At 36.4% G+C, this 27,366-nt stretch overlaps 1 protein-coding gene across 6 annotated transcripts in view; it reads left to right on the top strand.

The window, feature by feature from the left end:
• The window catches only part of VTI1A (vesicle transport through interaction with t-SNAREs 1A), a 273,438-nt gene that overhangs the window by 40,834 nt on the left and 205,238 nt on the right, over window positions 1–27,366 (top strand). For 4 of the 6 annotated variants that reach the window (XM_075107575.1, XM_075107572.1, XM_075107574.1 and 1 more), the window contains exons 4-6: window positions 14,587–14,664; window positions 20,930–20,950; window positions 25,832–25,916. In XM_075107575.1, the coding sequence (XP_074963676.1) occupies window positions 14,587–14,664; window positions 20,930–20,950; window positions 25,832–25,916 (184 nt within the window). The remainder of the gene's footprint in view (window positions 1–14,586; window positions 14,665–20,929; window positions 20,951–25,831; window positions 25,917–27,366) is intronic. The other 2 variants (XM_075107573.1, XM_075107576.1) reach the window with 1 other exon arrangement.

Genomic DNA, 27,366 nt, shown 5'->3' on the forward strand with positions numbered 1-27,366 from the left:
ACACTGTATTGATCAGGATTTCTGTCTTTTGAGCTAATAGAAGACCACATACTTCTGCAGAAGGACCAGCCTTACCAGAGCACTACCATTTGAGAGTCAACCAGGTGATGTGGCATGTCATTCTTTTTAAGGGCTGAGGACTCTATGAGACAGAGATAACCACTGAAAGATGCTGAATGAAGATGAGTGAGCTGCAAATATTGTCTGAGGAGCACTTAGGGGAAGAGGCAACAAATAACTTTTTTGAAGAAATTCGCAACGGCATTCAGCAAACTGAGTCAAACTGATGCAGATTGGCAGTTCCTCGCCTTGCTTTTGTGATGATTTGGATTAAGTATGGAGTAAGAAGCTCACGCAGCCGGTATACAAAGAAGACTTTTATGTTAATGTAAAATAATTTGTTTGGGAAAATTCTTCCTGTTGGCAAACATGCAGATGCCAGATCGTATATTCTTATCACTCTTGAGGATTTTAACTCCTTGACCATGTAGAAATCGCTTAGGGACCGTGTGGTTTCTTTTTTCTTAAGAAAATAACTTCGCAAACATTGCAATGTAGAAATCGGGCATTTCATTGCTTCCCTTACTGCTAATGAAGCACTGGAGGTATCATAGGGTTCAAGATTATTTTTGAAAATAACATTTTCTTGAACCATTTCTCTTTTTAATGTCCAGAATATTTACAGTTTTGGATATCAGTGATGGAATAATTTTCTGTTTAAAGTTTCTCTAGAAAGTCTTAAAATGAGAGGAGGGGGTGGTTTGTAATAGGCTCTGACCCTCTAGCTTTGAAATCACTCTGTAATATAGATAATGGAATGGCCCAACACAAATTAAGTTAAACTGCAAGCAGGCATATATTTTTTTTTTACTTTTCTAATATTACCTGTTTACTAAGAGCATATTAGAAAGGCTTTTTTGTATAAATTTTGCCGGGAGATAACTTCCAAGTAAATAACTATATTTTGTACTTGATTTTGTACATTCTTTCCATCAGTGTAGTTATTGGTAGTAATTTTTTTCATCAGGGTAGTGGTTTTTTTATATCATTTTATCTCTACAGGTGCTCAATTTTACATTATTATTTCATGTTGATTTTTTAGCATCGTAGTAATTTCTAAGGTAAGAAATAAGAGTCACGAAGACAACGTTGCAGCTTCTTTCATTTGTCAAGGAAGGAGATGGAATGTAAGTGAGCAAGCCGAATTTTTTACCTGAGTTCAAAAAAAAATCCCTGATATCAAAACAAAAAAATATTGAAAACAGCAGAAAAAAGAAACAGAAAAAAAATTATTTAGACAAATTCCATTCCAGTTAGCTTGTAGATGAAATTTTCTTTTTTAAGTGTTATAATCCATAAAAGAAAGATAACTCCTAGTTCAAATGCTAAGGTCTATGTAGCGTACTACCAAGTTTCAGAAGGAAAGTGTTTTCAAGGTCTTTTCATGAATGGTGTGTTATGGAATGGGGTCACTCGAAAAGGAATAATTACAGAGTGATCAGAAGATTTCTTTGAAGAGATTGTGCTAGACCTTCTGTGTGGTTTGTGGAAGAACAGAAATCAGTTTTGCTCCTAGGGTGGGCTAACAAAATGTATTGTGTTTTTGCAGCTACTTCTATCTTTGCCCCAAAAGATGCATGCATCACCTCGGCGGTGCACTCAGCCTCTGTAAGGTCATTGCCTAGAAACCAGATCTTGGAGTTGTTAGAAGTACAACACAGTGCTGCACCGTTTGACCAATTGCAAAAGTTTAGTTTTGAACTCATTAGTCTTTGCTCATCTCCTGTCTTAGCACTACCAGTTGTTAAATAATTAATTCCTCTTTGATTGTACCTTTTTTATGTGCTTTTATAAACTTATTTGTATTATTTTGTGTTGTATTTTGTGTCTACTCAGCCTCTTCTCTTTGTTTCAGAGCATGGAGTTACTAGAAAGAATTAATTTGAGGAATACTTTTCACCCTTTGTATAATGTTCATACAGAGGATCTGTGATCTACAGTAATTCTTATTCCTTTGGAATATAGTCATTTGTTCCTGTCAGCACAGGGGCTGGTTTGTTGTTTTAAATTGCTGACTTTTGGTTTTGTTGGCATGCTCCCCAATACAAACTGAACATCTGACAAAAATCTATTTGTATGACAGTTCAGTCGAGATAGGTGCTCTGTGTTGCCTAACAGTACAATTTGGGATCCCCAAGATAAAAGTTGACTGATTGCCAAGATTTTAGTAGAGCTTGTTTGTGCAGATAACAGAGGTAATCCATATTCCTCAGGTCTGTAAATCAAACAGACAAAGGAGAAATATGTATGCACACCGTTCTCTTTGAGATAGTGGACCAGTAGTTTCTTCTTAATAACAATGGGGACTATCTAACCCCTGAGAACAATGGAAAGCTGACATCAGGATGTAGAATGATTAGAAGATTCTTAGAATGCTTCTCCCTCTTTAGCAGATAGTGCCTAAATAAATTATTCAAAGGATCTGGTTTGTGGTGCTTTGCTCTTATGGGGTTTTGTCTGTTTAGAACCTAATTCAGATTATTATAGATCTGAAAGTTGATCCATAATACAGTGGAAGAGGAAATCCAGCCACTAGGTATTGACTGTGTTTTCCAGGTTGATACAGACAAGTGTGTAAGGCATAGTGGCCATCTATGGAAATACTGTTTAGGAAAACATGTACTGGTTTCTAATGATGCCCTGCAATGATTCTTCAGGGCTAAAATAAGATCTTGAAATATCCACCTTTTTGATGAGATGGTTAGATCAACAATGTGAAATCCAAGCTTGGAATCCTAAAGGCCCAGCAAACATTTTTTGATGAAAAAGTTTTTAAGGTACAATAAGTGCTTTTCATCCCCAAATAAATATATTCCCCAAGTCAACAGTATGCAAATATGCATCCCATTTTTGCTGCTTAACTGTGGAATCTCTTACATTTTGGAGTAAACGCTCAAGTACCCCTCGTCTGATTTACTGCGAGGGAAGTTTCTCCCAGGCTGACAGCCATCCAAGCCATTAATTTAGTGTTGAAGGCTTCTTGCTAGTTAAAATGTGTTACTCCAAGATCATCCAAAAATATATTGATTTTCATCATCCTGCTGCCAATAAATGTCCGTTTTTGGTCAGAGTCAACAGTTCTTGTAATGATTTAGGTCATGCATTATTAGGTATATACATCTCAGTTTAAGGGAAAAAAAGTATAAAATCACCCAACAATCACCTCAACTTTCTCCCTGGGGCCACTACTTCAGAAGTCTTTGAAACTGTTGTGATCTTATTATAACAGTTGCCATTATTCTATAGAACCCTCAACTGCCTGTAGTAACAGTGGACAATGACAATGGACAAATGGCAGCATGTTCTCTTCAAGATGACTGCTCGTTTGTTGGAAGGGATATGATCCTGTGTGGGACTTGAGAGGGACGTTAGGAGAGGACCAGTAGGGAATGGCAAAATGAGTGGTGGGAAAGGAAACAAAATATGATGTTTCATTACACTTTGTGATAGAAAGCGGTAAGTATGGTTGCACTGGAGAAAGCATGTGATAAACTGGGGGAAGAAGGTACAAACTGTGAAAAGTGTAAGACTAATGAATGATGGGAGGGGAAAAAAAGAACAGTGGGTGCACCACATGGGGAATTTAGTAGAATAGTTGCTATCACTCTAACTTTGTGTGAGTTCATTTTTAGGTTGAAATTTTAACCTGAGTTTATTACATAAATTTTCGTCTGTCCCTGAATGCTTAGGAATCAAAAATCCAGATACGTGTTACATGCTTGAATTTGTTCCCCTTCCGTTCCTTGTATTCTTTCTGTGATGGTTTTGCATGTTAGGTTTGCGAATTGTAGTTGGAAAAATTATGTTTGCCATATGCTATTGAACTTTGTTTCCTTTGTATCAGATCATCTTTGTTTGATGCTAACAGCTTTGTTATACCAGAAGTTTCTAAACTGTGCCATACACGAACAGCTGGTGGGGTGGAGGGACAGATGTTTGGTCAAATGGTACTGGGCCTTTCTTGCACTTCAAAGGCACTGAGTGGAGACATAATATGACTATAAAGTATAGTTCTGTTTTTCTAACCTGAATAATTTGAATATTTGCCATAGTTTATTAAGAGATTGGGAGAGCAAATGACCTGTATGAGCAGAAATTGGAGTGATTAATCAGATAATCTTTCTCTAACTGTGGAGTTTACCCTGTAAAGATGAGAACCTCTGAACTAGAATCATTTTGCCAGTATGTGCCCCATGGAAGAGATGTTACAACATTCTGTGATACAAATTAATTGCTTTTGATATTTTAATGTTACCTTTTTTCTTTGGAGCTTCACTTCAGTTTTGTTCAAATGAAAAGTGGGATAACTTTTGAATTTAATCTTTACCCTAATATTGAGATCTGAACATCTTTTTTCTTGTGCGTGAATGCTTGCTAAGTTGCTATTTAAATAAAAGAAGTATTATATAAGCAGTAACCATCAAGGTTTATTAAGTACGAAGATCTTAGATGTACCTTAAACTCCCTGAACTGCTGATCATCAGAAAGTGGCTGCATCTACTGAAATGAGAATCTTTCCATCCCTGCTCTGTTCCTAAAGAGTTCCCCTTGTTATCCATTAATGGCCACTATAGGAGGCAGTACTAGTTCTGGACTAATTGAAGCTTTGACTGATAACGGCAGTCTTCATGCAGTCTTACATAAAGTGAGGTTTTCCTTAAGGTTCGCACTACATTGTCTTGACAGTGAAAATCTAGGCAGCTATAAACAAGATCAATAGAAATGTGTAAGCATTGTTGGTGACAACATAGGAACAGGGACAAAACAGAAATACTCCATGAATTTTTTGAGTTTGGACATCAATATTTACTGGGAAATGAGCTACTGCCAGTATCAGTATTTCTAATTATTCTTTTAGTTGTATGTTGGTCCACTTAGAGGCAGAGCTTCTGACTGTGCTACAGGTAAGGGAAAAAATAACAAGTTAGCTGAAGCCTGTCTATCAGAAAGACACTTTAAATGCCAAATATTTTGTAAATACCAATATTTTGTATAAATATTCTGCCTTTCTGCTACACTGTGTTACAAGGCCTAAGACTTAAGTTCTGAAGAAATAAACCAAGGAGGGGAGGACTTGGCGTGGCTATTTTTGATAGAGATAATGTGCATTATAATAATAATTTTTCATCCATTTTATGCACTTAAAAAAAAGGCGTATTGTTATAAGTATTTTCACTGAATGAGGGAGAACAAGGAACTCAAATGTAGAAGTAGTATAAAAAGGAGGAGGACTTTAGTTAGATAAATTATAGGTAGTGGATTAGTTATTGACTTTTATCTCCGCTCGTGTAAAGCAACAACTGCTAATCACCAGCTTGTGATAAAACTAGAAAATGCCATGTCTGAACATTGGGCTGGTATTTTATCATATTAGCTATTGATTTAACACAGCATGAAACAACTGGTTCTGTCCCGGTAGTGCCTGGTGGGGAGCAGTGAAGGTACAGATTTACTCCTCCTTCAATCTGCTGCAAACTTCAAAGCCCAATTGTGACCACTTAACTACTAAAATTACTAAACTCAAGCAATTTTTTTTCAGATAAGGCAATGTGTCTGTGTATAAGTTACATGATCTAGAAGGAAGGAAAGGAATCCCAGCTAAATAATGTCAGGGCAAAAATAATAAATTCAGGAAACACAGACAGCAAAATCCAAAAGTCAGTTTTGACTGGGCTGCATTATACAGAAAGTATTTTTCATTTTCCTTTTTATTAATCAATAGTTTGAGCTAATGTGCTTATGGTCCAAAGTACTTGCACTGAAATACACAGAATGAGCACCATGTGGGTATATTTGCATGCAAACCACCTTAATTATGTTGTTTTTCTATTTAATTGTTCTTTACATCAAGTTTTATTTTATTTTGTATTTAATGGTGAAGTCAGAAATTATCCTCTCCTACTCTCATTGAATAGGGTTTTTAATATTTATTATGATTAACATTTTTACGGCGCAACTGGAATTTTCTTATTCTGTGTATTATTTTCAGCAATTTAAAAGCATGTATTGGTGTACGGGTGGAAAGACGCCCCTCAGAGAGAGTGTGTATGCTCAGTGAAAGAAGGACAATGCTTAAAAATAGCTTTTTATGCACTAAAAAGTATTTTTGGAAAGGCCTGCTTAAGTTTCTTTAGTTTAAAATAGATCCTATCAGGGTGACACAAATGTAGGTGGGACAATGCAGCTGCCTTGGAAACATTTCATTCATCTCCCTTGCCCTCATTCTAAGTGTCCGAAATGAGATCTGTCTTTATGGCTTCCTTTCAGTTTTTACTCTTGGAGTTCACATTGGATGAAATGTATAATTTATTAATAGACCTGAGCTCTGTAGCAAAATTTTACTTTTAACTGGAAAGCCTAAAAGCCTAAAAAATAGCAGCTTTCCTAGTCTTTACCTCCTGTTGGAAATCCAGGGAGTGGGAGAGCTGGAAAAGACAGTGGTGGCATTCAAGAATGGCAACTGCTTCAGCCCAGTTACAGATTTTCATTTCAGTTGCCGATCTTCGTAGTGTCTGGCCAGAGAGTGCAGGTACAGGCTGACGGAGACAGTTAAGTAACAAATGGAGGAAGGAAGGAACACTTGGATGCTTCTTTCTGGAAAAGGAAGGAGCTGGTGGAAAGTACCAGCAGATGTCTTGTTACCGTTAGCAACGGGAACCTAGGCTTCAGATGGAAATACAGTCTGAAACAAAGAAGTTTTAATGAACATTTAATGTTTTGGTTTATCTGAGGTGTTTATCATCCTTTACCATGTGTGAGCTAATTAGTTAAAAAATCTTAGGCCTCCTTAAGATTTTTTTTTTCTCCCTGCTTCACTGGCTTTGGGAACATTCTCTTTAAAGGTTGGCCCTTTATAGTATAAAATTCTCCCCTTGCAGGAAAATGGCTCCATATTTTAATTTTCTCGGTTCATCTGCCTGTTGGTCCAGCACACTACCGTTTATCTTCCATCTCAAAGATTTTTCAAACCTTTATATTAATTATGAACCTATCACACAGCATAAAGTTTTTGGGCCACAAGACAGTCTGAGGTACATGATCCTGATGTGCAGTTGCTCCGTGTCCTCTAAATAGCATAGGTTGGATAAATGATTCAATGAAGTTGCATGATAATAGGCATCATTAAAAAGAAAAAAAAAAAAAGAAACGAAAGCAAGCTTTAGTAGGAATAAAAAAAAAGGAACCACTATGAGTTTGGTCATTAGAACAAGGAGATGAGTTGAGATGACCTTAACAATTTTCCCCAAAAGGTAATTTTGCAGAGAAGCTTGTAGCTCTTCCGTATCTGCTTGTTATGTGCATACGCCAGTTCTAAGTGCAAAGATCTGCTGTAGTTAAACCATACTCAAAATAGGCTTATTTTTGTAGCCTAGTTTTGCTGATCTTTAAATTGAACTTATTCATATCTGGCAGAGACTTCTGGAGAAGAATAGCAGCCTGTCAGCAACTGACTTCCAATGCCTGATGTGACTTTTTAAAATCTGTTTTAGGAGTGAGAGTCTTCTAGGATTTGATATAGAAACTGAATTGTCTTGAGTGATCATACTGATATCCTTAAACACTTCTGCAGATTAGCCTGGACGTGAGTTGAGGATCAACAGTAGCTGCTTAATTTTGGCTGTTCCTATTCTTGCATCTAAATGTTTTGTTGGCACAGTCTAGACATGTCCCTTTTGCCTCCAAGACCAAGTGTGGACCTGTGCTATCAACAACAGAATTTATCCCACTGAGAACCCCTGTATCAGGTGTGGCCTTACAGCTGAGGTATCTTTATTTTCAAACTGTTGTCTGAGTTGGGGAGAGAGAGTGTTCTTCTCTCTACAGCCTTGTTCTTGCCTTTTCTTCTAGCATTGCTGATCAAAATGACTGGCAAAGGAGGATCTGCAAGTTGCAAAACCTTTGTCAACAAATTAGGCAAATATATGCCAATGATTGTTATAGGTATCAAGGCAAATGGCACCAGCCAACTTTTAATTTAGCAAGCTAGATTATCAGACTGGTCTTTGAACACACACAGCATGGTTACAGGGAAGCACTAGGCTTTTCTGGAAGGTGAATCTGAGAAGGAATGAACCTGAGTCATCTCATGCACAGTTTAGAGGAATTTCTATTGACCGAATAGGCAAGTTGGTTGACTTAGCCAGCTAAGCAGATGTGTAAAAATAGGTTTTATAATGAAATATGATAGTATAATAATGGTCATTTGAAGGGATCAATAGAAAGGAGTTGTATGAAATACTGAAATTAGAGTACTGAAAAGCGGATTAGAGGAACAGACTAGCAGATGTAGGTAACAGTAGATAGCAGAATAGCTGCAAGTTGGCAGTGCAAAAGGCAGACGTCACTATGTTGGCCTCCAGAGAGGTTACAGTTAAATTTTCAGGAATACTCAGTCACCCTTCATGCATCAGCTGGTGCCTGGCATATTTTTTTGAGATTAGTGCACAAGAGTAAAAAGGCAGACAAACTGTTGTGCAGAACAGCTCAAAGCTGAAAGCACCTTGGAGAAACTGAATTCTGGTGGAGGAATAAAGTAATGTATATGTAGGGACCAAGAATTGGTAATAGGGCATGGTATTTCAAACTAGCAGAAGGATGAGTAATTATAATTTAAAAAAATGGTATAAGCACTAGGCTAAGGGGATTAATTAATTCTTGTGTTTGGAGAGCACTATCCAAGCCCAAGCAATGCTTATCTGAAATTTTCCATGCTTGGATTTATAACTCTTGTATTTCATTATGTTACTCTTCTGTAGATGTGGTCTTTTTAAATGGGAAATGATGGTAGTGATTTTTCAAGCATCCTTTAAAAAATAGAAGGGGGAAGAGGTCAGTTAGTTCCAGACCTTGGAATTTTGAAAAATCTTTCCGTTTCTAGGTTATTAAGTTTAAAAGGCAGAGCTCAGGTAAATATAAGCTATTTTTTCTAAATATAAATGTCTTTTGCACAATAGAAATAATCTTCTGTTACTCTTTAAATTCACAGAAATGATGAGTTACGATTCACTCACAGGTCACCTGTTTTCTTCCCTACCCACGTGCAATCTGGCAGGTTGTTTAAGCATCAGCCATGTTGGTGACATACATGGTCCACTGGTCATGAATTTGAGATGGAAGTAGTTTTGTGGGCAGAAGCTGCATTTTTCACGACCAACATAATACAATGTGTTGTATTCTCATGGGGGTTTGCTTGACCTTCCTCCCTGCCCTCACCCCATAATGAAACTAAAAGTGTGTTTGATGACGATTATTGAAAAGATTTATAGACCTGTGACTTCTACTTAAAATGGGTGATACTATCTCTGCATTAATGTCACATCAGCACTCGAAGTTTGATTTCCCTCTGCTGTTGTAGGAAGCCAGCGACATTTGGCAGAGTGGCAGAATACAGGTTTTAAGTTGCGCATTCCTCTTCCAGAGTTGCTGCAATCTTTTTTGTGTGCATGCACGGAGGGCAGGCAAGATGGGGAGTGGCTTAGACGTTGACTTTTGCCAGCCACCACATACCATTGAATTGATTCTTTCAATCAGAAGTTTCATAAGGTTTGTAGAACAGTTTTTATTTCCTTTTGGACAGAAATGTATCAGCTTTGGGTTTTTATTTTCATAAGGAAATGCTTGAATGTCCAGCATTGCATCAGGTTGTATATTAGCCCTATGCAATCGTTTCCCTGCTTCTTACACTCAATCGGTAAAAACTAAGCTACTTGGGAACAGGAAAACCCCTTTAAAATTGCAGTCTGAAGTGTCTAGTCTATTGCTCATGGATCACCTTTACAGAGAAATGTAGAAGTTTGGAAAACTGATGTTTGAACACAGTTTCTGAAGCAATTTCACTTATTTCCTGAAGAAGTATTTTTGTGTTTCTGTTTAAAAAATATGCTTTAAGATTGTTAGGTAGGATTACTTAGTTTTCTTCTAAATTTGTTAAACTTTGTCTTTTCAGTTTCTGCTTAGCAAAAGATATTTACGTATCTGTTCCAAAAGGCAGAGATGAAAGTGTAAATTCTGCAGTATTTATCAGTCCATTTGAGGATCAGGTCACTTTTTCACCTTGCTTTTAGCAAAAGCAATGGTAAAACTGACTACTCTCAAACCAGAAAATAAAATCTAATTTATTCCTACAAATTATTTCTGGTTATGCTAATCTTGGGTAATTATTTACATCTAGAGCAGGGTCGAACTCTGAAACAGGTGCCTGAAAATTTTCTTAACCCGTTTATACATACTGGGAAATTCTTGTGCATTTTGTATGAAACCAGATGTTTGTGGATAAATAAACCTTTTTGTTTGTTTACACATACTCCACCAAAATAGTCTGTTTAATCTGTTCTTAAAACAAGGAGTCTGGAAAATGGAGAGGCTGGGACGAAAGGATTTGCTGGGCCTTTTGTCTGAAACGGACCTAGGTTTGCTCGTCTGTTCGGGGGGTGCGTAGCATTTAGGAGGAGGAAAGCTATTTTTGAGTTCATGTATGAAAATGTGCATTACTTTATATCAATTATTTGGCTGATTGCTGAAAGTGCATTGGAGTGAGGGGGCATTGGCTAGTTCTGGCCTTCACTAATGGGAACATTTCAGAATGTGGATGAGTAATTAAAGTATAGAATGCGGAAAATTAGGCCAAAATTGAATAGAAGTGAATAAGTATGCATTCTGTTGTGCAGATGTTGGAAACAGATTATTGTGGATACCTCTTTCTTATCCTACATCTTATTTGGTTACCATGTAAAAATCAGTCATACACCATGTAGATTGTTTCTCTTCCCCTTGCCTTTTCTGTTTTTATGTTGTGATGTATCTGTATAGGTAGTAATTTAGCAAAATATCCTGTCTGCCAGGTGTGGGAACTAGCTGATTGTATTGTAATACCAGATCATTACTTAATTCATATGCAACCTAGCCTAGCACATGGAAAGCATTATAAATCTATTTACAGTGTGGCTGGTCTGATGATAACATTGTATTAAATTCCCAGGTGAGGCAATTTAAGCAATTGCTTTGCCATGTGTAGGCCATGGAAATTAACTTCTCATATGCTTTAGTAATAGACGAACTTCATTGTTATGCTCAGATTAGGAGTGTAGCAGAATTCTTACAGTCTGTTTACATGTACCCTACTTCACATGTAGAATCATACAGGAGGGTGGTACTGCAGATCACAGATCTTAATTAGTTTAAGCTGAGTTAATTCATTTCAATTCTAATTTAGCTGTGCTTGCCCATGAACACACTCAGTTCTATTGGGAAATGTTAAAGCTTGGGTCAAGTAGACAGATTGTTTAAAGCCAAATTGCCAGACAGAACTGAGCAAGTGTATCTGTTTGAACAGGGCTTTAAGAAAATCACCCAATCAGTATGCAAAAATCCTGTTCATAAACCAAGAGAGATCTGCCTGGAATCAGAAATTCTTGCTTGTCAGAAGGTCTGGGTACTGTAGTACATTTAAAACAGCCCCTGAAACTTTCTCTGTCTTGAAGTTCTTGTAGAAAGTAGCTTAACCCTTTTGTCGCGTGTTCATGTGCATGCTACATTTGAATGCAAACATGTACGCTGAGTTAAAAACTCTTGTGTGCTTAGACTTTTTGTCTGTGTTTATACAAGAAAATACAAAATACAAGGAAAGCTTCTGTATATGACACACCTTTACAGTGCACACAGAACCTCTTCAACCTATGTTGAGCTGCCCAGAAATACCTTGGATTACAAACTCTGTAAAGCTTCTGTCTTTTCTAGAAACATACATATAAAGTACCAGTAGACAGTGGTAACTGACAACTAAGACTAAAAATGTTGACAATTTCTTGATTTGCCTGGTTAGCTTATGTATAGAAGTCATTAACTATTTATAAAATGCATTATGAATTGGGTTCCTTCAAACTGTAGCAGAGTGTGTGACATTTCCAGCTCAAACTATCATTCTTGCATTTGGCTAAAGTACATATTTATAAACAGCTGATGGTTATGAACTAAAAAAAAAAAATCTAAAAATTATTTAATCATTGAGTTCAGATGAACTGAACTAATTTTGATAGCCACATCTGAAAGTGCTAGCCAATATTACTTTAATAAAAATAAGAATAGTAATTCAAGATATTGATATTTTGGACAAATCCTGAAAGAACAAATGAACACTTTATTTCAAAGGCCTTTCCTTTTATATTATTGATTCATTTGGTAGTGAAACTGTGATCAAAAGTAGTATCAAATTATTTATCGATTATGGCAAAGAGTTACACCTAATTGTAGTCAAAGGGTTATTTCTTCTAATATAATTGCTGATTTTCAGATCGTGACAGATTATTGCAATAAAAGAACAATGATACAAATATATTTATTAAGTTCAGTGGTGATGATATAAAGGATTATAAAGGGCCTCTAAAAATTGTATTGCTGTTAACATTTATTTCTTTCCAGTGAAGAATATTCTTTTTCCTTTCTTCCATGCAGGCTCTTATGGATGAGAATATCAGCCAGTTAAATCTTTCAAATAAATGATGTGTAACCAAGGACCGTCTCAGTCTCTACATATAATTAGGCAACTTGTTCACTGGAGAACAAGCTTATGAAGCATCATGCTCCTCATCTCAGTCTAATAATGATAAATACATTCAACACTAACAGAATCAATGGGGCCGAGTCATTTTGTGAAATTGGGAGAGACTGTACAGTTCAACTACTAGACCTCAAATGGAAAGATTGAATCTTAATCAGAAAAGAAGATTAGATATTTATTGGTATATATTTGTAATTTCCTTCCTTGTTTGATGTGTATCAAATAAAAATAGGAAAATAATATAATTGAGCAATCTATGCCAATTTGTTGGCTTTTGGTGAAAAAAGAGAAAAACAAAACCTATCTCCATATGATATTCTTGCATACTGTGGAGTGTTTTAGTCCCCCATAGTGATGAAATGAATAATTTAAACAGGCAGCTCTGATACCACAGCCTGTTTAAAGGTTCTCATTTCCTTTAATGCTGTAGACTACTTTAGCTTGGTTAGTATGAAACTGTGACAGCTGAGATCTCCAAAAGATTTGGCGCAATTCAGCTCTTGTAGTAGGTCCATGGTATGCTTTGTCCTTGCTACGTACATCTGTAGCTTTAGTATATAATCTAGATCTGAATACAAGCAACTGAATCACAAACTGGTAAGCATTGTAACGATGGCGATGGTGAAAAAGGGTGAGCTACACAGGGTAAAAAGGTAAAATGTGTTGCCCTGAGATGACCAATACAAGGCTTACGCTGCCGCTAGGTTCCTAGCGGAAAGGGTGACCCACTTCTGAACTTCTTTGTCACAAAGGTAATTAATTTCCCTGTGCTTAGTATAATTTCTAGTGGGTTGTTTCCTGTGCCCGAGTCCCAAAAACGTGGGTTTTTTTGCACAATTGTCCAATTAGGGAAGGTTTCGGGAGGGATTTGGTTTTGCTGAGTTCCTACCAGTAGTGACTACCGCGGCAGTGTGTGAGGGAAGCTCCCATCAATAAAGGAAGGCCCTACAGCTTAGTTCTTGCTACTCTTGGGTTTCTTCCTCCGATAAAGTATAAAACTTATCATTATTGCACTCAAATATAAAAATATTTTAGACAATATGTTGAAAATCCCTTCTCTCTTTTATGGTGAATATAGGAATATTAACTGACCAAGTGCCTGTTATCTGGCCAACAACGAAATTGAAAGCTGGGCTGATGTTCTCTTTATGGCCTTCCCTGTTGTTCCATTGAACGTTGTCATCTTCAGACATTTGTTTTCCATTGCTTGGCACTTGATCTAGTTTAGAATCAATATGATGATCAGTTCATGAGCAAATCTGGTGCTCATAAGCTGTGAGTAATGACTGTTTGTCATGACACTCTCAGGTTTGTGGTGTTTCCACAAACTGCTGTAAACCAATGTTTCCTTGTACTGCTCTTCTCTCTGCTTTCTTTTGCCCTTTGATTTCTGGTCCTTTCCCTCTAGGCCTTCATAGCCTTAGCAGCGTAGGAAAGACTTGTTAATTTTCTACATCTCTCCTAAGTTCAACCAGTTTTGTCAAATGTGTGTTGTTCAATATTTGTTGTGTTTTTTTTAATATTGTTAAAGAAAAGCTCAATCTTCCTTTCCTATTTAATGGCATCACTGCAGTGTTACTCTGAGTTCTGCGTCCACCTAGCAAGTGTTCTTCGGAAAAATAAATTTGGTACCTACACGTGCCTTTCTTCAATGCTTCTGATATTAGTGTATATTGCTTGTCAAGGTTACCTGATTATCAGAACTGGGATCACACATTGTGTACCTTGAGCTTCACTGAAGCTGTGTTCATTGCTGATAAGTTGAGGATGTGGCTGTCTTAGAAATGCAAAGGTTTTGCCATGCAGATTTGTCAAAATACAGCAGTTGAACTTTTTAATAACTTTCACTTGCAGATTTTTTTTATCAAATAGGTATCCATTAGGGGGCTCTCGAGGTTTAAGATGATCAGCCTTGATACCAATGGCTTCGGAGCTTTACTTCCTAACCCTTTTTTCTTTTTGTTTTACAGAAAAGGTCACGGATCGCCTACAGTGATGAGGTGCGGAATGAGCTCCTAGGGGATGACGGGAATTCCTCAGAGAACCAGGTAGGATGCTAATCAAGAAGCCCTAGTGGGTGGCTGGAGGGTGAAGGAGGTCACTGGCACACTGGGCTTCTCAAGCTGCTCCTTAACAGCATTAGCAACAACTCATGTGGAAGTGATACTGTTTAATGCAAAGCTGGGGTCTTAATCAACTTCAAAATGTTTCTTGGAGATCTTACATTTAACCCTTTAACTTGTGATCACTGTCTGCTATCTTAAAAAAAATCTTTTCTTCTCTTTTCTTTATTATTTAGTACTTAAGAAATAACTTGAAACGCACTGTTTGCCGACAAAGCCAAGGTCTTCACCTCAAACACATGTAAAAGGAATAAAAAAGTACATAATGCAGCTTTGATAATAATGCAGTATAATTAAATCAACACTGGCAGGCAAAACAAATGAAAGTGCTCTCTCAGAATTAGGCAGTACCCCACTCAGTTTCCTTGTGTGATTCCTTCCCTAAACAGATTTTCTCTCCTTGTACCAAAACCACAAGTTGTTCTAATAAAAGCATGCTTTCATAATGCACGTTGTACTAGAATGCAGAGTGCTATCCATCTCTTTTAATGAAGGAAAGCTTGACAATCCTCAGGCTTTTTTAAAATCTTGTACCCGTATTGTTGTTCTGGACACTACAGTGAGGATCCTACCAGACTACTGAAAATTATAAAGGCAACATTATATTCGGGGGACTTTGACCCACCTGTTAATATTTCTTTTGGTGGTGAAACTTGTTTGACAAGCTCTGCCTGAAAGCAGAATTTCTTTTCTTTTTGAAAATCATGTCAGCTGTAATCAAAGTTTTGCATTTTGAGTTAGAAGTTACTTGAAAGTTTTCTGAAATACCAGATTTTCTCTTCTTACCAGATAGAATTTAAATTATTTTGGTAGTGAAAGTGAAGCTTGTTTAAGTGGTTACTTGATAAATGCAATATTAAATAAGGAAATGGATCAGAACCGTGCTCTGAAATTTTTAGTATCTTCTATCCTCAGTATAAGCTCAGTTCCACTAAGGACTGGAAAAAAGAAAGACTTGGAGACTTATCCCAGTACAATGAATTTTAGAACACAGACCCCTTAAGCCCTAATCTTATACAGTATATTAAATGTTCTGTGTAAGTTTTAAACTATGTAATAAACTTTAATACATACATTAATGAAATTATACACAGGATACAATATATCTGTAGACTCTATAGTGTACAGGAGCTCTAATATCTATGTGAAGGGTTAAATTTAAAAGATATTAATCTTCATATTTATATATCTGGGCAAGGGGAGATTCCAAAATTTGAATAAAATAACAAGGGGTTTTTATCCCTAAATAATGAGTTTATGGAAAGGATGATTTCATGGAAAGGGTTTCACAGTCTGCCTGTGAAAGTGTTAAGATTCTCATTTGATTTCTTTTAAGGTGCTGCTATTTTTACATTTCAAGAAAAAATTGTGTGAATTCAGACATAAAAGGGCAATTGTGATAAGAAGCTTTACTTATAACAGAATATCTTATGTGTAGGGATGAGATAAAATATTTTATTTTCACTTTTTAAGGAATGGTTAAATAACTGGATCACATGTGCACTTTTTGCAAGTTACGATCTTCTTTCTAAACTTGATGGAAGAAACGTGGTCTGACCTCAAGCAACCAGATGATACTTTCAACCATTTATCAACATGATTTTTTTTCTTCCAAATGACCAGTTCTTAAATGGAAGACATTTTGGGTGGGGAAACAGTTTTTTGTGGTAACCCAACTTGAAGTTATTATCCCCATGCCTTTGAAACTTCTGATCTTCTTTTTTTTTTCCTTGAAAAATGTTATGAACTATCACCATAAAGGAGTCAACTAATTTCTTTTCAATATGTAAATTCTGCTATTCTAAAAAATATTATGCAATGTGTTGTTCCAATAATCAATATTACAGACTTTTTCTTATGAAATATCATTATTGATATTTGTACTTCTCTTATATGCATGTAGTTATGGGTACAAGCAGTAAGTGCAAGAACTTCAGTCTGACATTGAGCTTGTCAGAACGTGCCGTCTATCCAAATCAAGTGTAAGGTTTGGGTACTTACCTATAGTGACCATGTTATATCAATGTATTTAGCTCAGTAACCGCAGGTCTAATACACTTTCACTCCTACACATCGTTATATCAATAGAAAGCTTGAACTAGATGATGAAAGGATGCTCAGATATAACTTACAGCTATATAAAACATTTGAAGATGCTTCAAATTCTTGCTTAATTTTGTCTGATGGAAGTAAATCTAGGTAGATGGATTGACCCTCACCCTAATATTGTGGGACTTTCAATTATCAATCAGCTTGGTTTAGGTTGAATTACTTAAAATGAAAGGTGGTGGGGTTTTTTTCCCCCCAATTCAGTAACAAAACTTTGAAAGGGGAGAGGAGAGGAGAGGAGAGGGGGGATTCCTCTCCTGACAAAGGAATTGCTTAAAAAAGTTGCCAGCTCAGAATTGCTCCTGTACCAATCCACAAATATTGGTAAAACCTGCCACTAGAAAAGTCTGGTTAGACTGGGTGTTATGCAAGGGAAGCAAGAGATACGAGCTGTACGCTTTAGGTATGGTCTTTGTCATCATGATAAACATTTGCAAAACGTTTTTGGTGGAGGGAGAAGACGAAAAGGAACTTGATGTATACTGGCTTGAAAAACCATATTAAGTGTCTAGAAATAAATGGGGCACAATTTGGATCCTTTCGGTATTCAACTTCTATTTTTTGACTTGAGTTTCAAAGGTAGAGTTACAGCAAAACACAGCCAAGTTATAAGCTGTAATGAATAGGGTCATAGGTATGAGTTTCCAGTTGTTCTCCCAAGAAGAAGGATTGAAGTACAAAGAATAGATTGAAGAATTAGCAAATTATGATTGGACTTTTGTCGTCAACATTTTTCCTAAATGTCTCCCACAAGTAGCTGTGATCATGTGTAGATGACAACAACATAGAATACTGTGGCCTTATAATGATTATGCCAAGATTTAACTAATTTAATGTTAACTAGTTAAAGCATATAGAAACTTCTTGTAAGAATCATACAATACTGGTATTCAAAGCTTTTTTAAAAAAAATAAATGCATCTTTGTTTAATGAGGAAAAAATAGTGACTTCATGCTCTTAATGCATTTAGGGTTTAGTTGCTTAGTATACATTAATTTATTCTTAATTTGAATTGGGTGAATGTAGTCAGACAAGGCACATACAGAGATTGAAATTCAGGAGACATCCCTTCTCCCATCAGAAGAAACCCACGTCACAACCCCAAACCCCAAAACCTACTGTGTGCGTTGGGTTGTTATTTATTTTTCAGGAGTGGTCTTAAACAGGTTCTGTTACTTTCAAGTCTTATTTGTCATTCTGGCCAGCAACGTTTATCAAATCCCTTGAAAGTTTTGGTCTTTTCAGTGCAATGGTACACTGCTTAAAGTTCTGGCTTAACTTTAATAGTCATAGAACTGCTTTATGTGGTGATTCATATGTTTTTTGAAAAGTAGATGTTGGGTTAAATCAGAAATCATTCTTGACCAAAAAAGTGTCAGGTACAGTGTTACCAACTTCCTTGAAATATAATAGTATTCCTTTCTCTCTCGCAACTATCTTCTTTAATAAGTTTAAATAAATTAGCATTATGTTAAATTGCGTGTCCGTATACACATATGCTGTAGATGTGATTTGTGGTGAACAAATATTTTGTGGCTACTTAATTTCTGACTACAAAGTTCTGATAATATTAGATTCAGGCTTGCTGTGCATAAAGTGTGTCAAACTTCAGCTACAGACCAGGGGGTGAAGTTGGTCAATTTAATTCCCCAAGATCTAAAGAAGGTCGGTATCATTTCATATAGCCCTGGCAGAGCAGATCATTACCAGACACAAATCTGTTCGTTACATGCCGAGGGTTTATAGCAAAATAAATAGACTGTCATCATAAGTTCAGAAAATTGTGTGTCCGACCCACGATAATGTGTAAAGGGCGTTTAATAGAGTTCAGCATTTATTCGTTATCTATATGCGGACAGAGACGGCAGTAGCGTTATCAGCTTTTTAAAAAAAATTCGGTAGTTTTCTATGTCACGTGACATGCCTCACAGACACACACACACGCGCGCGCGCACACACATCCCGTCTCGCTCCCTCGCCCTCTGCGGTGCAGTTTTGATTTTAGTCACAGCAGAAGGCTTAATCACAAGAGATTCCACTGGTTCAAACCAGCGTAAACCAGATTTTTTTTCAGCCTACAAAGGAACAGATTACCTCTTGTATCGAATTCTGTATTGCAAAAAAAAAATAATCTTTGTTTCAAAAATATGCTGATTATCATAACCTAAAATGGTGGCTGAACACGGCTTAATGCTGTTTACAGTTGAGCGGTGAGCATAATAAAAATATTCAAAATAGGAAAGTAAAGGTAACACATTTTCATCAAGAGCATTGTTAAACGGGGGAAAAATACATCTTTTGTTAATTTGAATGAATATCTTTCAGCCAATGTTAAAAAAAACCCCAAACCCCTCTCCCATTACTTAGCTTAGCTGCAAATCCTATGCAGAGCTTAAATTCAGCCATGCAGCACAAACAAGATAGAACATTTTTGTTTGGGACCTATTGAAAAAACAAATGTGCAGCATTTTAAAACTCTCATTGACTATAGCAGGGTGGCATGCCACAACGGGCTCTATCGCGGGAGAGTAGTTTTAAACTTTGGCCCTTTAAGTATCATAGCCAGCTGAAGAATGGTGGCCTCAGAAAGAAAAGATAGCTATGTGATCAACTCCCAGATCGTCTCTTTCTAAAGAGCCTTAATGTTTGCCTTTTTGGGGAAAAAAGGGGGGAAGATCTGGAGAAAGAGACCAATTTATGATAGGCCAAGCACTTGAATTTAAGCGCCGGTTTGGCGGACAATGCCGTTTTCTTTGTACCAAATTCTAGCAAAGTTCCTTTAGCTCCGTACTGAAGAGCCGTTTCAGTTTGAGTCCGTGTGGCAGTAGCCCTCCTAATTACATCTAGTTAGAGCCTTGTCGTCCGTTTTGGTAACGGGGTTCACAGACGAGCCATATGAAACAATAGAGAACGATGGAGGTTCTTTTGTTTCCTTCATGCTGGGGAGACTTTATTAGTAGTAAACATTCTCAGCTCACACACGTGTTGAAAATTAGTGTAATGAAACTGTAGGTGAAGTATCAGCATAAACTGAGATAATGATGTAGCTGTTGTAATTTCGAATTCAGCTGGAATCGGTGAGAACTGTAATTTTTTATAAAGAGCCACTCTTATGCAGACATTTGTTGTGAGTAATTATACGTTTTGTTCCAGTACAAATAATTTGTCTGTCTCTCTAAGGGGAGAGCATATTACAACATAGCTTGATAATCAGACTGGGGTTTTATTTAGTTTTATAGTAAACCTGCCAGAGCAATACTGTTAATAGTGTTATATTGTGTTGATTTACAGGCATAAAGTGATAAATATAAATGTATATAGTATATAAGTATACACACACACACACTTTGTGTGTATATATACACACACAGTGTAGTGGTCTAGTATTAAGAACCTGGAATGGATCTTTTCTGAGGGAAATGTCTTTCATGTTGTTCCCTATTCCTTTGTCTGTTTTTAAATATGCCTTGCAATAAATCATAAACCTGAGCCATTTAACTAAGCTGCTTCATTTTTTTTTAACTGGAAAAAAAGGTCTATAGGAGGTTAGATAATAAAATTAGATAATATAGTTACATTAGAACTCAGGTATATATAAATTGAAATACTGCTTAGATACTATAAAGATGCAGTCATCTATTAATAAGTTAGGTCTGCTAGTAAAATAAGAAATCAGCTGTCACAACTAAAATATACAGAAAACATTCTGAAAACTTGTATATACAAAACCACTTCAGCTTCGAAGAGAGGAATAGTAAACTTGTTTTTTTCTTTATAATATAGACTTCTATGAAGTCATTCCCCTTTATTTCATGATGGTGTCTTAGATGTGGTTTAAAAGAGAATTTCACACTATTCTCTTTGTTTAATGTGACAGTGTGAGAAAGTGATCTTTATTCGTTCAAAAAACTCTGCATGTAGTCTATGTTTAGGTTCTTTTAATGTGTTTGTCTGTGATTTTTAAATGCTAAACATGTAAACAGATAAATTGTCAATGTTAATTCTGTATCCTGTCACACAACTGATCTTTCTTTCCTGCCATTTCTTTCCTTTTTATCTTTTTTGTGCGTTCATGTTGCAGTTGATAAAATTACGTGAAGAGGTGAGTACTTTCTTGCTTTTTGTTGTCTAGCTTTCCCTTTAAAGCTGAGTTTCTAAATCTGAAGTAGATCTTTTTGTTCATTGTTGCAGGGAAATCTACACAAAGCAAAAATATTGATTACATTGCTTTAAAATATTCACTGTTGTGCCTCTTTTTCCCTAATAATTGTATACTTACATAGGAATCTCTAGATCAAACCTTAGAAATTAACATTCTTTGATAGTGGAAATTTTTTTTAAAGGCACTAGAAAAAGAAGGGAAAAAAAACCCCTATTATTTGATCTCTGCTAGAATACCATGATCAAATCAGGTGCAGTAATAATCATGCTTGCATCACAAAATCTTTGATAGGGTAAATACATTTAGACACTGGTATTGAAAGTGAAAGCATTTCTTTGGTAAAAGCCTGTGCTGAAACACTGTAAAAATTACACAGTATTTCACAATGTTTTGAATTTGGTGTGAGGTATTCAAGTAGCTTATGTGTTATGTTGGATATTGTATACCCACTGAAAATACAGTACAGGTAGACCTACGCACACATATCGATATTTATTATTTATTTGTGAGTGCTGTAGATCTGTAGGTATAACACTAGAGATCAGTATTCCAGAACACCTTTCTTCCAGTTATAAAACGACTCATAAATATTTAGAGAGAGAAGCCTGTTTTAATGGTCAGTTCCTCAAATGTTTCAGTATATTTTCTGAAATTAATCTCCTCTGTTACTTACTGCTATAGCAAAGCAGGTATCTGAACTGCCTTTTTTTATTATTTCCCAACAGCCGCCAAAAAGAAGGTCTCAGTAAAGTCAAGATTACTTATAGGTCAGGTTTCTGAAGGGTTTCGTATGGAGAGTTTGAACCAGTGAAGTATCTGAATAAATATATTTAGAAGCATGAGTATTTTAACATCACCTATTTGTCTGGTATCTTCTTTTTGAAATGTGTGTGCCCAGACATATCAGTAATGAATACTGATCTCTGCAGGAAAGGATTTGTAAGTTTTAGAAACGGTGATGACAAAGAATTGTAAAGTAACCAGATTAGGGACAATTACAGAGAATTCTTAAAAACAGTAAGATATTTGTGATAAAAAGATACTTTCACGAGCTCCCTGAATGCCTTATTTTTCCCTCTTCTTGTGGAGCTGATATTAATATGCTAAAGCTACAGAGTAAAACAGTTAACAAAAAAAACCCAGACAAAATAAACATGTAACCACATAAAAGCCCTCCCACCACTGCTGAGCTCCCCTCCCCAATAGTCCCGGTATTTAAACAGATGACAATATTGTTGCAAGGGTTTGTACAGCCTGATTTCTGAGATTTTTTAGAGCAAGGTTCATTTGCTTATCCGTTTAACAACACCTGCACGTCTGCTCCTGTGCTTTTGTGAAATAATGTAGTAGGACCATTTTCCCTTGCAAACATAGATTATAGTTGTTTATAAACACAAAGATTCCTAATTTGTAAATTTACCCTGCAAATTTAATCAGATATGCAGAACAAAGCTGCTACTTAACTGCTCTTCTTTTTGGAATAGCTATGAAGGCAAATAAGAAAATTCAGGATGTTATTGCAAAGGGCTGCAACTTGGGAGCTAAACTGAACTCAGTCATACCTTTTGGAGCTTCTAAATCCTCTTTGTCAGCTGCCTAAAAATTTTTGACATTGCTTCTGGTAATTTTCGTTTTTGCTTTTCCTTGATAGCCTCATGAGTTACTTTTTCATCTCTCTGCATATTGTGAGAGCAGCAGCAAATAGGACTAAATAGAGGGATTTCTTATTTTGTCTAGATCAAAATTGTACAGGTAGAGAGAGAAATACTTTAAAAAACAATTGTTAACATTCTGTTCTCTGCACTTAGGTCCGCACTATGTGTTGAATAGGTTGTAATTGCAGTGGTGTTTTTATACCCAATGCAAAATGCACATTAAAGTTTAAATGAAGGCTAGTACAGTGACTCAGGCATAATTCTTAACTCATTACATAGTGAAACATCAAGGCATCCCCAATTATAGTTCTCCTAAGGAGGTATGAACTGATCTTAAAAGAAATTGCGGTTTGCCACACTGTTTGTTAATAAAACCTGCGCTTCCTCTCATTACAGGGCTCCATTCTAGTACACTTGCCGTACACAGGCTTCCACGGAGGCTGAGTCGCTCTGTCTTTTGAGCTCCTGAGTTCTCAGTTTGAATCCAGCCCACATGGAATGACTAAATCTCTAGTGATAGCGTGCCACTTTGCAAAACTTCCTTATATAACTCCAGATAGAAGCTGTTTCTGAAGCTGCAAGGTGCACTGAATCACCTCGCTACCCCCCTCACAGCGAGCGGGGGCTACTGTGGGACAAGGAGTTTGGGGAGGGGTGGGGAGCAGTTGAAAGCATCAGCTGCTACTGTAGGGCATTGATTTCATGACCAAAGGACAGGGTGCCTCCAAACCCAAACAACATAAATAACATCACGCTTTACAATAAAAATTAGGTTTCATTATAGAATGGCTTGGGTGGAAAGGTTCTGAAACCAAGTAGGAAACAGCTCTGAGTTAACGTTAGCACCACGTTCGCAGGGCTTTAGTGTTCTAATTGCTCGCAGTAAGACTGAACTGAACTGTGGGCTTGTGATTTACTTTTTAGATTAAATGTGGCTTATATAGTGTATATAAAAATATACAGTTAGGCGCTAATTCTTTCTGTTGGGTAGCTCTTCGACATTGTAATGTGAAACCCGATTATTTCGCCCCCTCTCCCTTAACATAGCAGGATAGTCTTTTCACTTCCAGTATACCACTACAGCACTATACATCTGTTCTGTAATTATAATATTCCACTCCTTGTGCTCATTCCCAGGCAATGTTCTTTTGGTTTCGTTTGTTTGTTTGCTTTGTTTCTTAACGTATCTCCCTCTAACTTTTAGGATTCTTACCTTCTAAACTCTTTCTTTATATCCCCCTCCTTTTACTTTTCTTTCCTGAGACTTCTGTGTAATAGTGTTAGGTTTCTGATGTTTTTTGCAAAGTTTAAAATATTTAACGCTAGTTGTTCTTTAATATCATTCGGGGGCAGTATTTGGAGAAAGGCACGGCAGGCTTACACTTGATTTTTTTTTTTTTTTTCTTCAAATGGGCAGTGGAGAGGAACCAACAGATGTTATGAAAACATGCCTTTAAAAAAAAATTAAGCAAAATTAACACTAATTATCTGGATTGACCATAAGTACTAAGAACATGCACCACTCTACTTGCTGTCATGGTTTCAATTACAGCATTGTAACTTACGGTTTTAAATTTTATTAAGTGCTTGTGCTGATTTTTTTTTTCCTTGGTGGTCTGCCCCCCATGAATGCAAAAGGCTTTTTTGCAATTTACTCTTAACCTATCCACTGTGTATTAGACAACTCTATTAATTATTATAGACTGTTATTGCAGCTTTCCTGACCTTCACATTGGGTCCTATCAGTGCTGATCTAAATGCATTGTTTTAATGATTTCCAAAAAAAAAAAAAAAGAGGGAAAAAAAAAAAAAGAAAAAATTCAAGGCAAGCTTTGATGTGGCTTTAGCTGCCTCGATCGTCTGGCCGCATCTCAGAGATGTGTCACCTATGCCGGGAGGGAATAGGGAAATCACGTTTTGAATGGTAATGATAACATACTAATCACTTCCTTTCTTTGAAGATAGAAGCGAGATATTCTGTCAGCATCCCTGGCTGCTAGAGCTTGGAGGCACTGGTCTAGGTGTATTAGCTTAAGTGTGCATGTCAATACAGCTTGCATCTCCCAAGATCCATAGGGGCTCATTAGAGCAAGGTAGATCGTTTCGGTAGACAGCCACTCAGATAATATGTATGGCACCTCCTTTTTTTATTATTATTAGAAAGCATTTCTTCAATTTTTAAATGACATCTGTCAACAAGGCAAAGTTCTAGGAAATATTTTTTTGACAAATATCCAAAATGTTGTTTTTGGGTAAAGGGGTGCTCAGAGAGGTGTGTGTGTTTACATTGGGGGGGGTGGGGGGGGGGCTTCTCTTTTTTGACGGCTTAATTAGATCTAGTCTAGGATCAAATTTCCAAAGGAAATGAGCTTAAGTATTTTAACAATACTGGCATTTTGGATGGAGAGCAAACTAATGAAAATAGTAATTTCACTTTTTCACTATTGCAGACTCCCCAAGTGAAAATGCATCGGACAACACATTTTTACTAGAGTTTATTGTTATCTCATAAATGGGCAAATGACTTCTGGGAAAAATATCTTACACCTGCGCGCGTGTGTATTATTTATATATTCATATATATATTTAGGCATAAGATGTGTAAATCAAGAAACCAGTGTTTTGTTTCTACATCTTTGTTACATCAAACAGTCTGAAGAATATTCATGCTGTTCAGTATTCTGTAAGAATAGCTCGTTGTTTTTATCACCTCACTTGAGTAGTACACATAAAGGAAATATATCCTCTGCTGAAAATTAAGTTCATGTTAAAAACTACCACTTGCGTTTAAAGTGATGGTTTCATCAAACTATAGTTGAATAGAAATCATGGGTGCTGGCAGACATGTGTCACACAGCAATCTGTTTTGGAAATGCTCTTCAGACAGGTTTCCCATATGATAAGTCGCATTCTGTTTTGTGAGTTCATGTAATAAGAGTGAAGCATGTATTCCATGTTTCAAAACAAAAAATATTGGTACACATAATTATTATTGATCATAAAACCTGCCCCTTCCAGTGGTCCTTGTAACAGGCTCTTCCATAAAATCTACGTGGATATTTTAATGTTTTGGGATATGAAAGTGCAATTAAAAAGGGGGGGAGAACATTGTAGACTACTGCCTGATTTTTTTTTTTTTTTGTCTCTCTCCCCTTTTCTTTTTCAGAGGGCACATCTGCTCGATAACACAGAGAGGCTGGAAAGGTCATCTCGGAGACTAGAGGCTGGATACCAAATAGCAGTGGAAACCGGTAAGAACTCTGAGAGTGAGCAAATTGTCTTGCTTATGCACAGCAGTCTTCACAACACATGACATTTCAGGGAAACTTCAAAGGCGAAACAGAGACAGCAGCCCGAGATGTGGTTTACATATTGGGGAGACAATTGGGAGCTTATTTGCGCTTATCTTTTTTCAAGTTAAAAGGCATGACATCTACTGAAAACAGTTCCTGAGGTTTAAAAGTATACATCTGAAAAGAGATGGAATACTTTGTCTAAATTCTACATTTGTCTTAATATGCAGTTACATGTTGTCAGTTTACCCACCCGCAATGATTGCTAGCACACACTGCAGACTCCGGTTGTTTTTGTCTTTTACTTTTATTCATATATGTAAAAAATATCATTTTAATAAATTATAAGATATTAACTACAGATGATATATAGCAAGGTTATCAGCTCAATTTTCTTGCAATCAGTTCAGTGACTGATTATGCAGCTGTTTCTGTGCAATGAAAGAAGTAAACAAACCATACCCCAAAATATACAGATGGAATAAAATTAAGGGAGAAGGCTAAATGGAGGCTCAGTTATTCAATTAGTGTATTCTTATTGACTACAACTTTTCAGTTGGTATTTTCAAAATGTTTTCGCTAAGTTTTGGCAATTTGTAGTGGATTTTTTTTTAAACCACCAATAGTTAAGCCTCCAAAGTCTAATCCCCTTAAATAAAGCTTGTGCAAAGTTACAGAAAGTTTCAGAAAATGTATGTTTGAGCAGTGCAGTAATTTTCTAGCAGAGAGTCCCAATTAATTGATATATTCCAATATCTTTTTAGAATTCAAGCCTTATTTAAGAGGTAAATTAAGTTGAACCCTTGTAGAGTTAAATATGTCAGTGTTAAGTGAATGGTATTACTAAATTGCCTGCATTTTAATTATTCTGGGCTTAGGGCTGTGCACAATAATGAAATGGATGTATGGAACATACGGTGTAGTTTTTGGAGGGGACAAGGAAAATTAATTCTCTTATGCCTGAGGATGACACGTTCCTAGAGATGGACATTTGATAGCAACAAAGTTTGCTTTTCTGCAGATTTTCAGGTCTGTTCTATCAGTGGTCATAACTTTTTTTTTTAGAAGGACTATTTTAAACTGGTCAAAAATGGTTCCTGATCTGCTTTAGTTGAGCCTAGGTCTTTCACAAAGAAACAGTATGTAAAAATTCAGACTGATCCTTTTGGGGAAGAGATACCTTATATCCTTTTTACTTCATGTGGAATTTGTTTTATAGAGATGATGATTATGATAACTTCCATTGCGTATCTCCATGGTGATCTCTGAGAAATATGGTTGGTGGGCAGATGTATATTTATATGGAAAGGGTGTCTTTCAGTATCAACACCAGGTGAAACTGCATTGAATTCCATAGAATCACACTAATTCACCCCATCTTTGTGTCCATCTTTACTTTTAATCTTGA

Source organism: Phalacrocorax aristotelis, chromosome 12 (assembly GCF_949628215.1).
Source record: "Phalacrocorax aristotelis chromosome 12, bGulAri2.1, whole genome shotgun sequence".
Taxonomy (NCBI): Eukaryota; Metazoa; Chordata; class Aves; order Suliformes; family Phalacrocoracidae; genus Phalacrocorax; species Phalacrocorax aristotelis.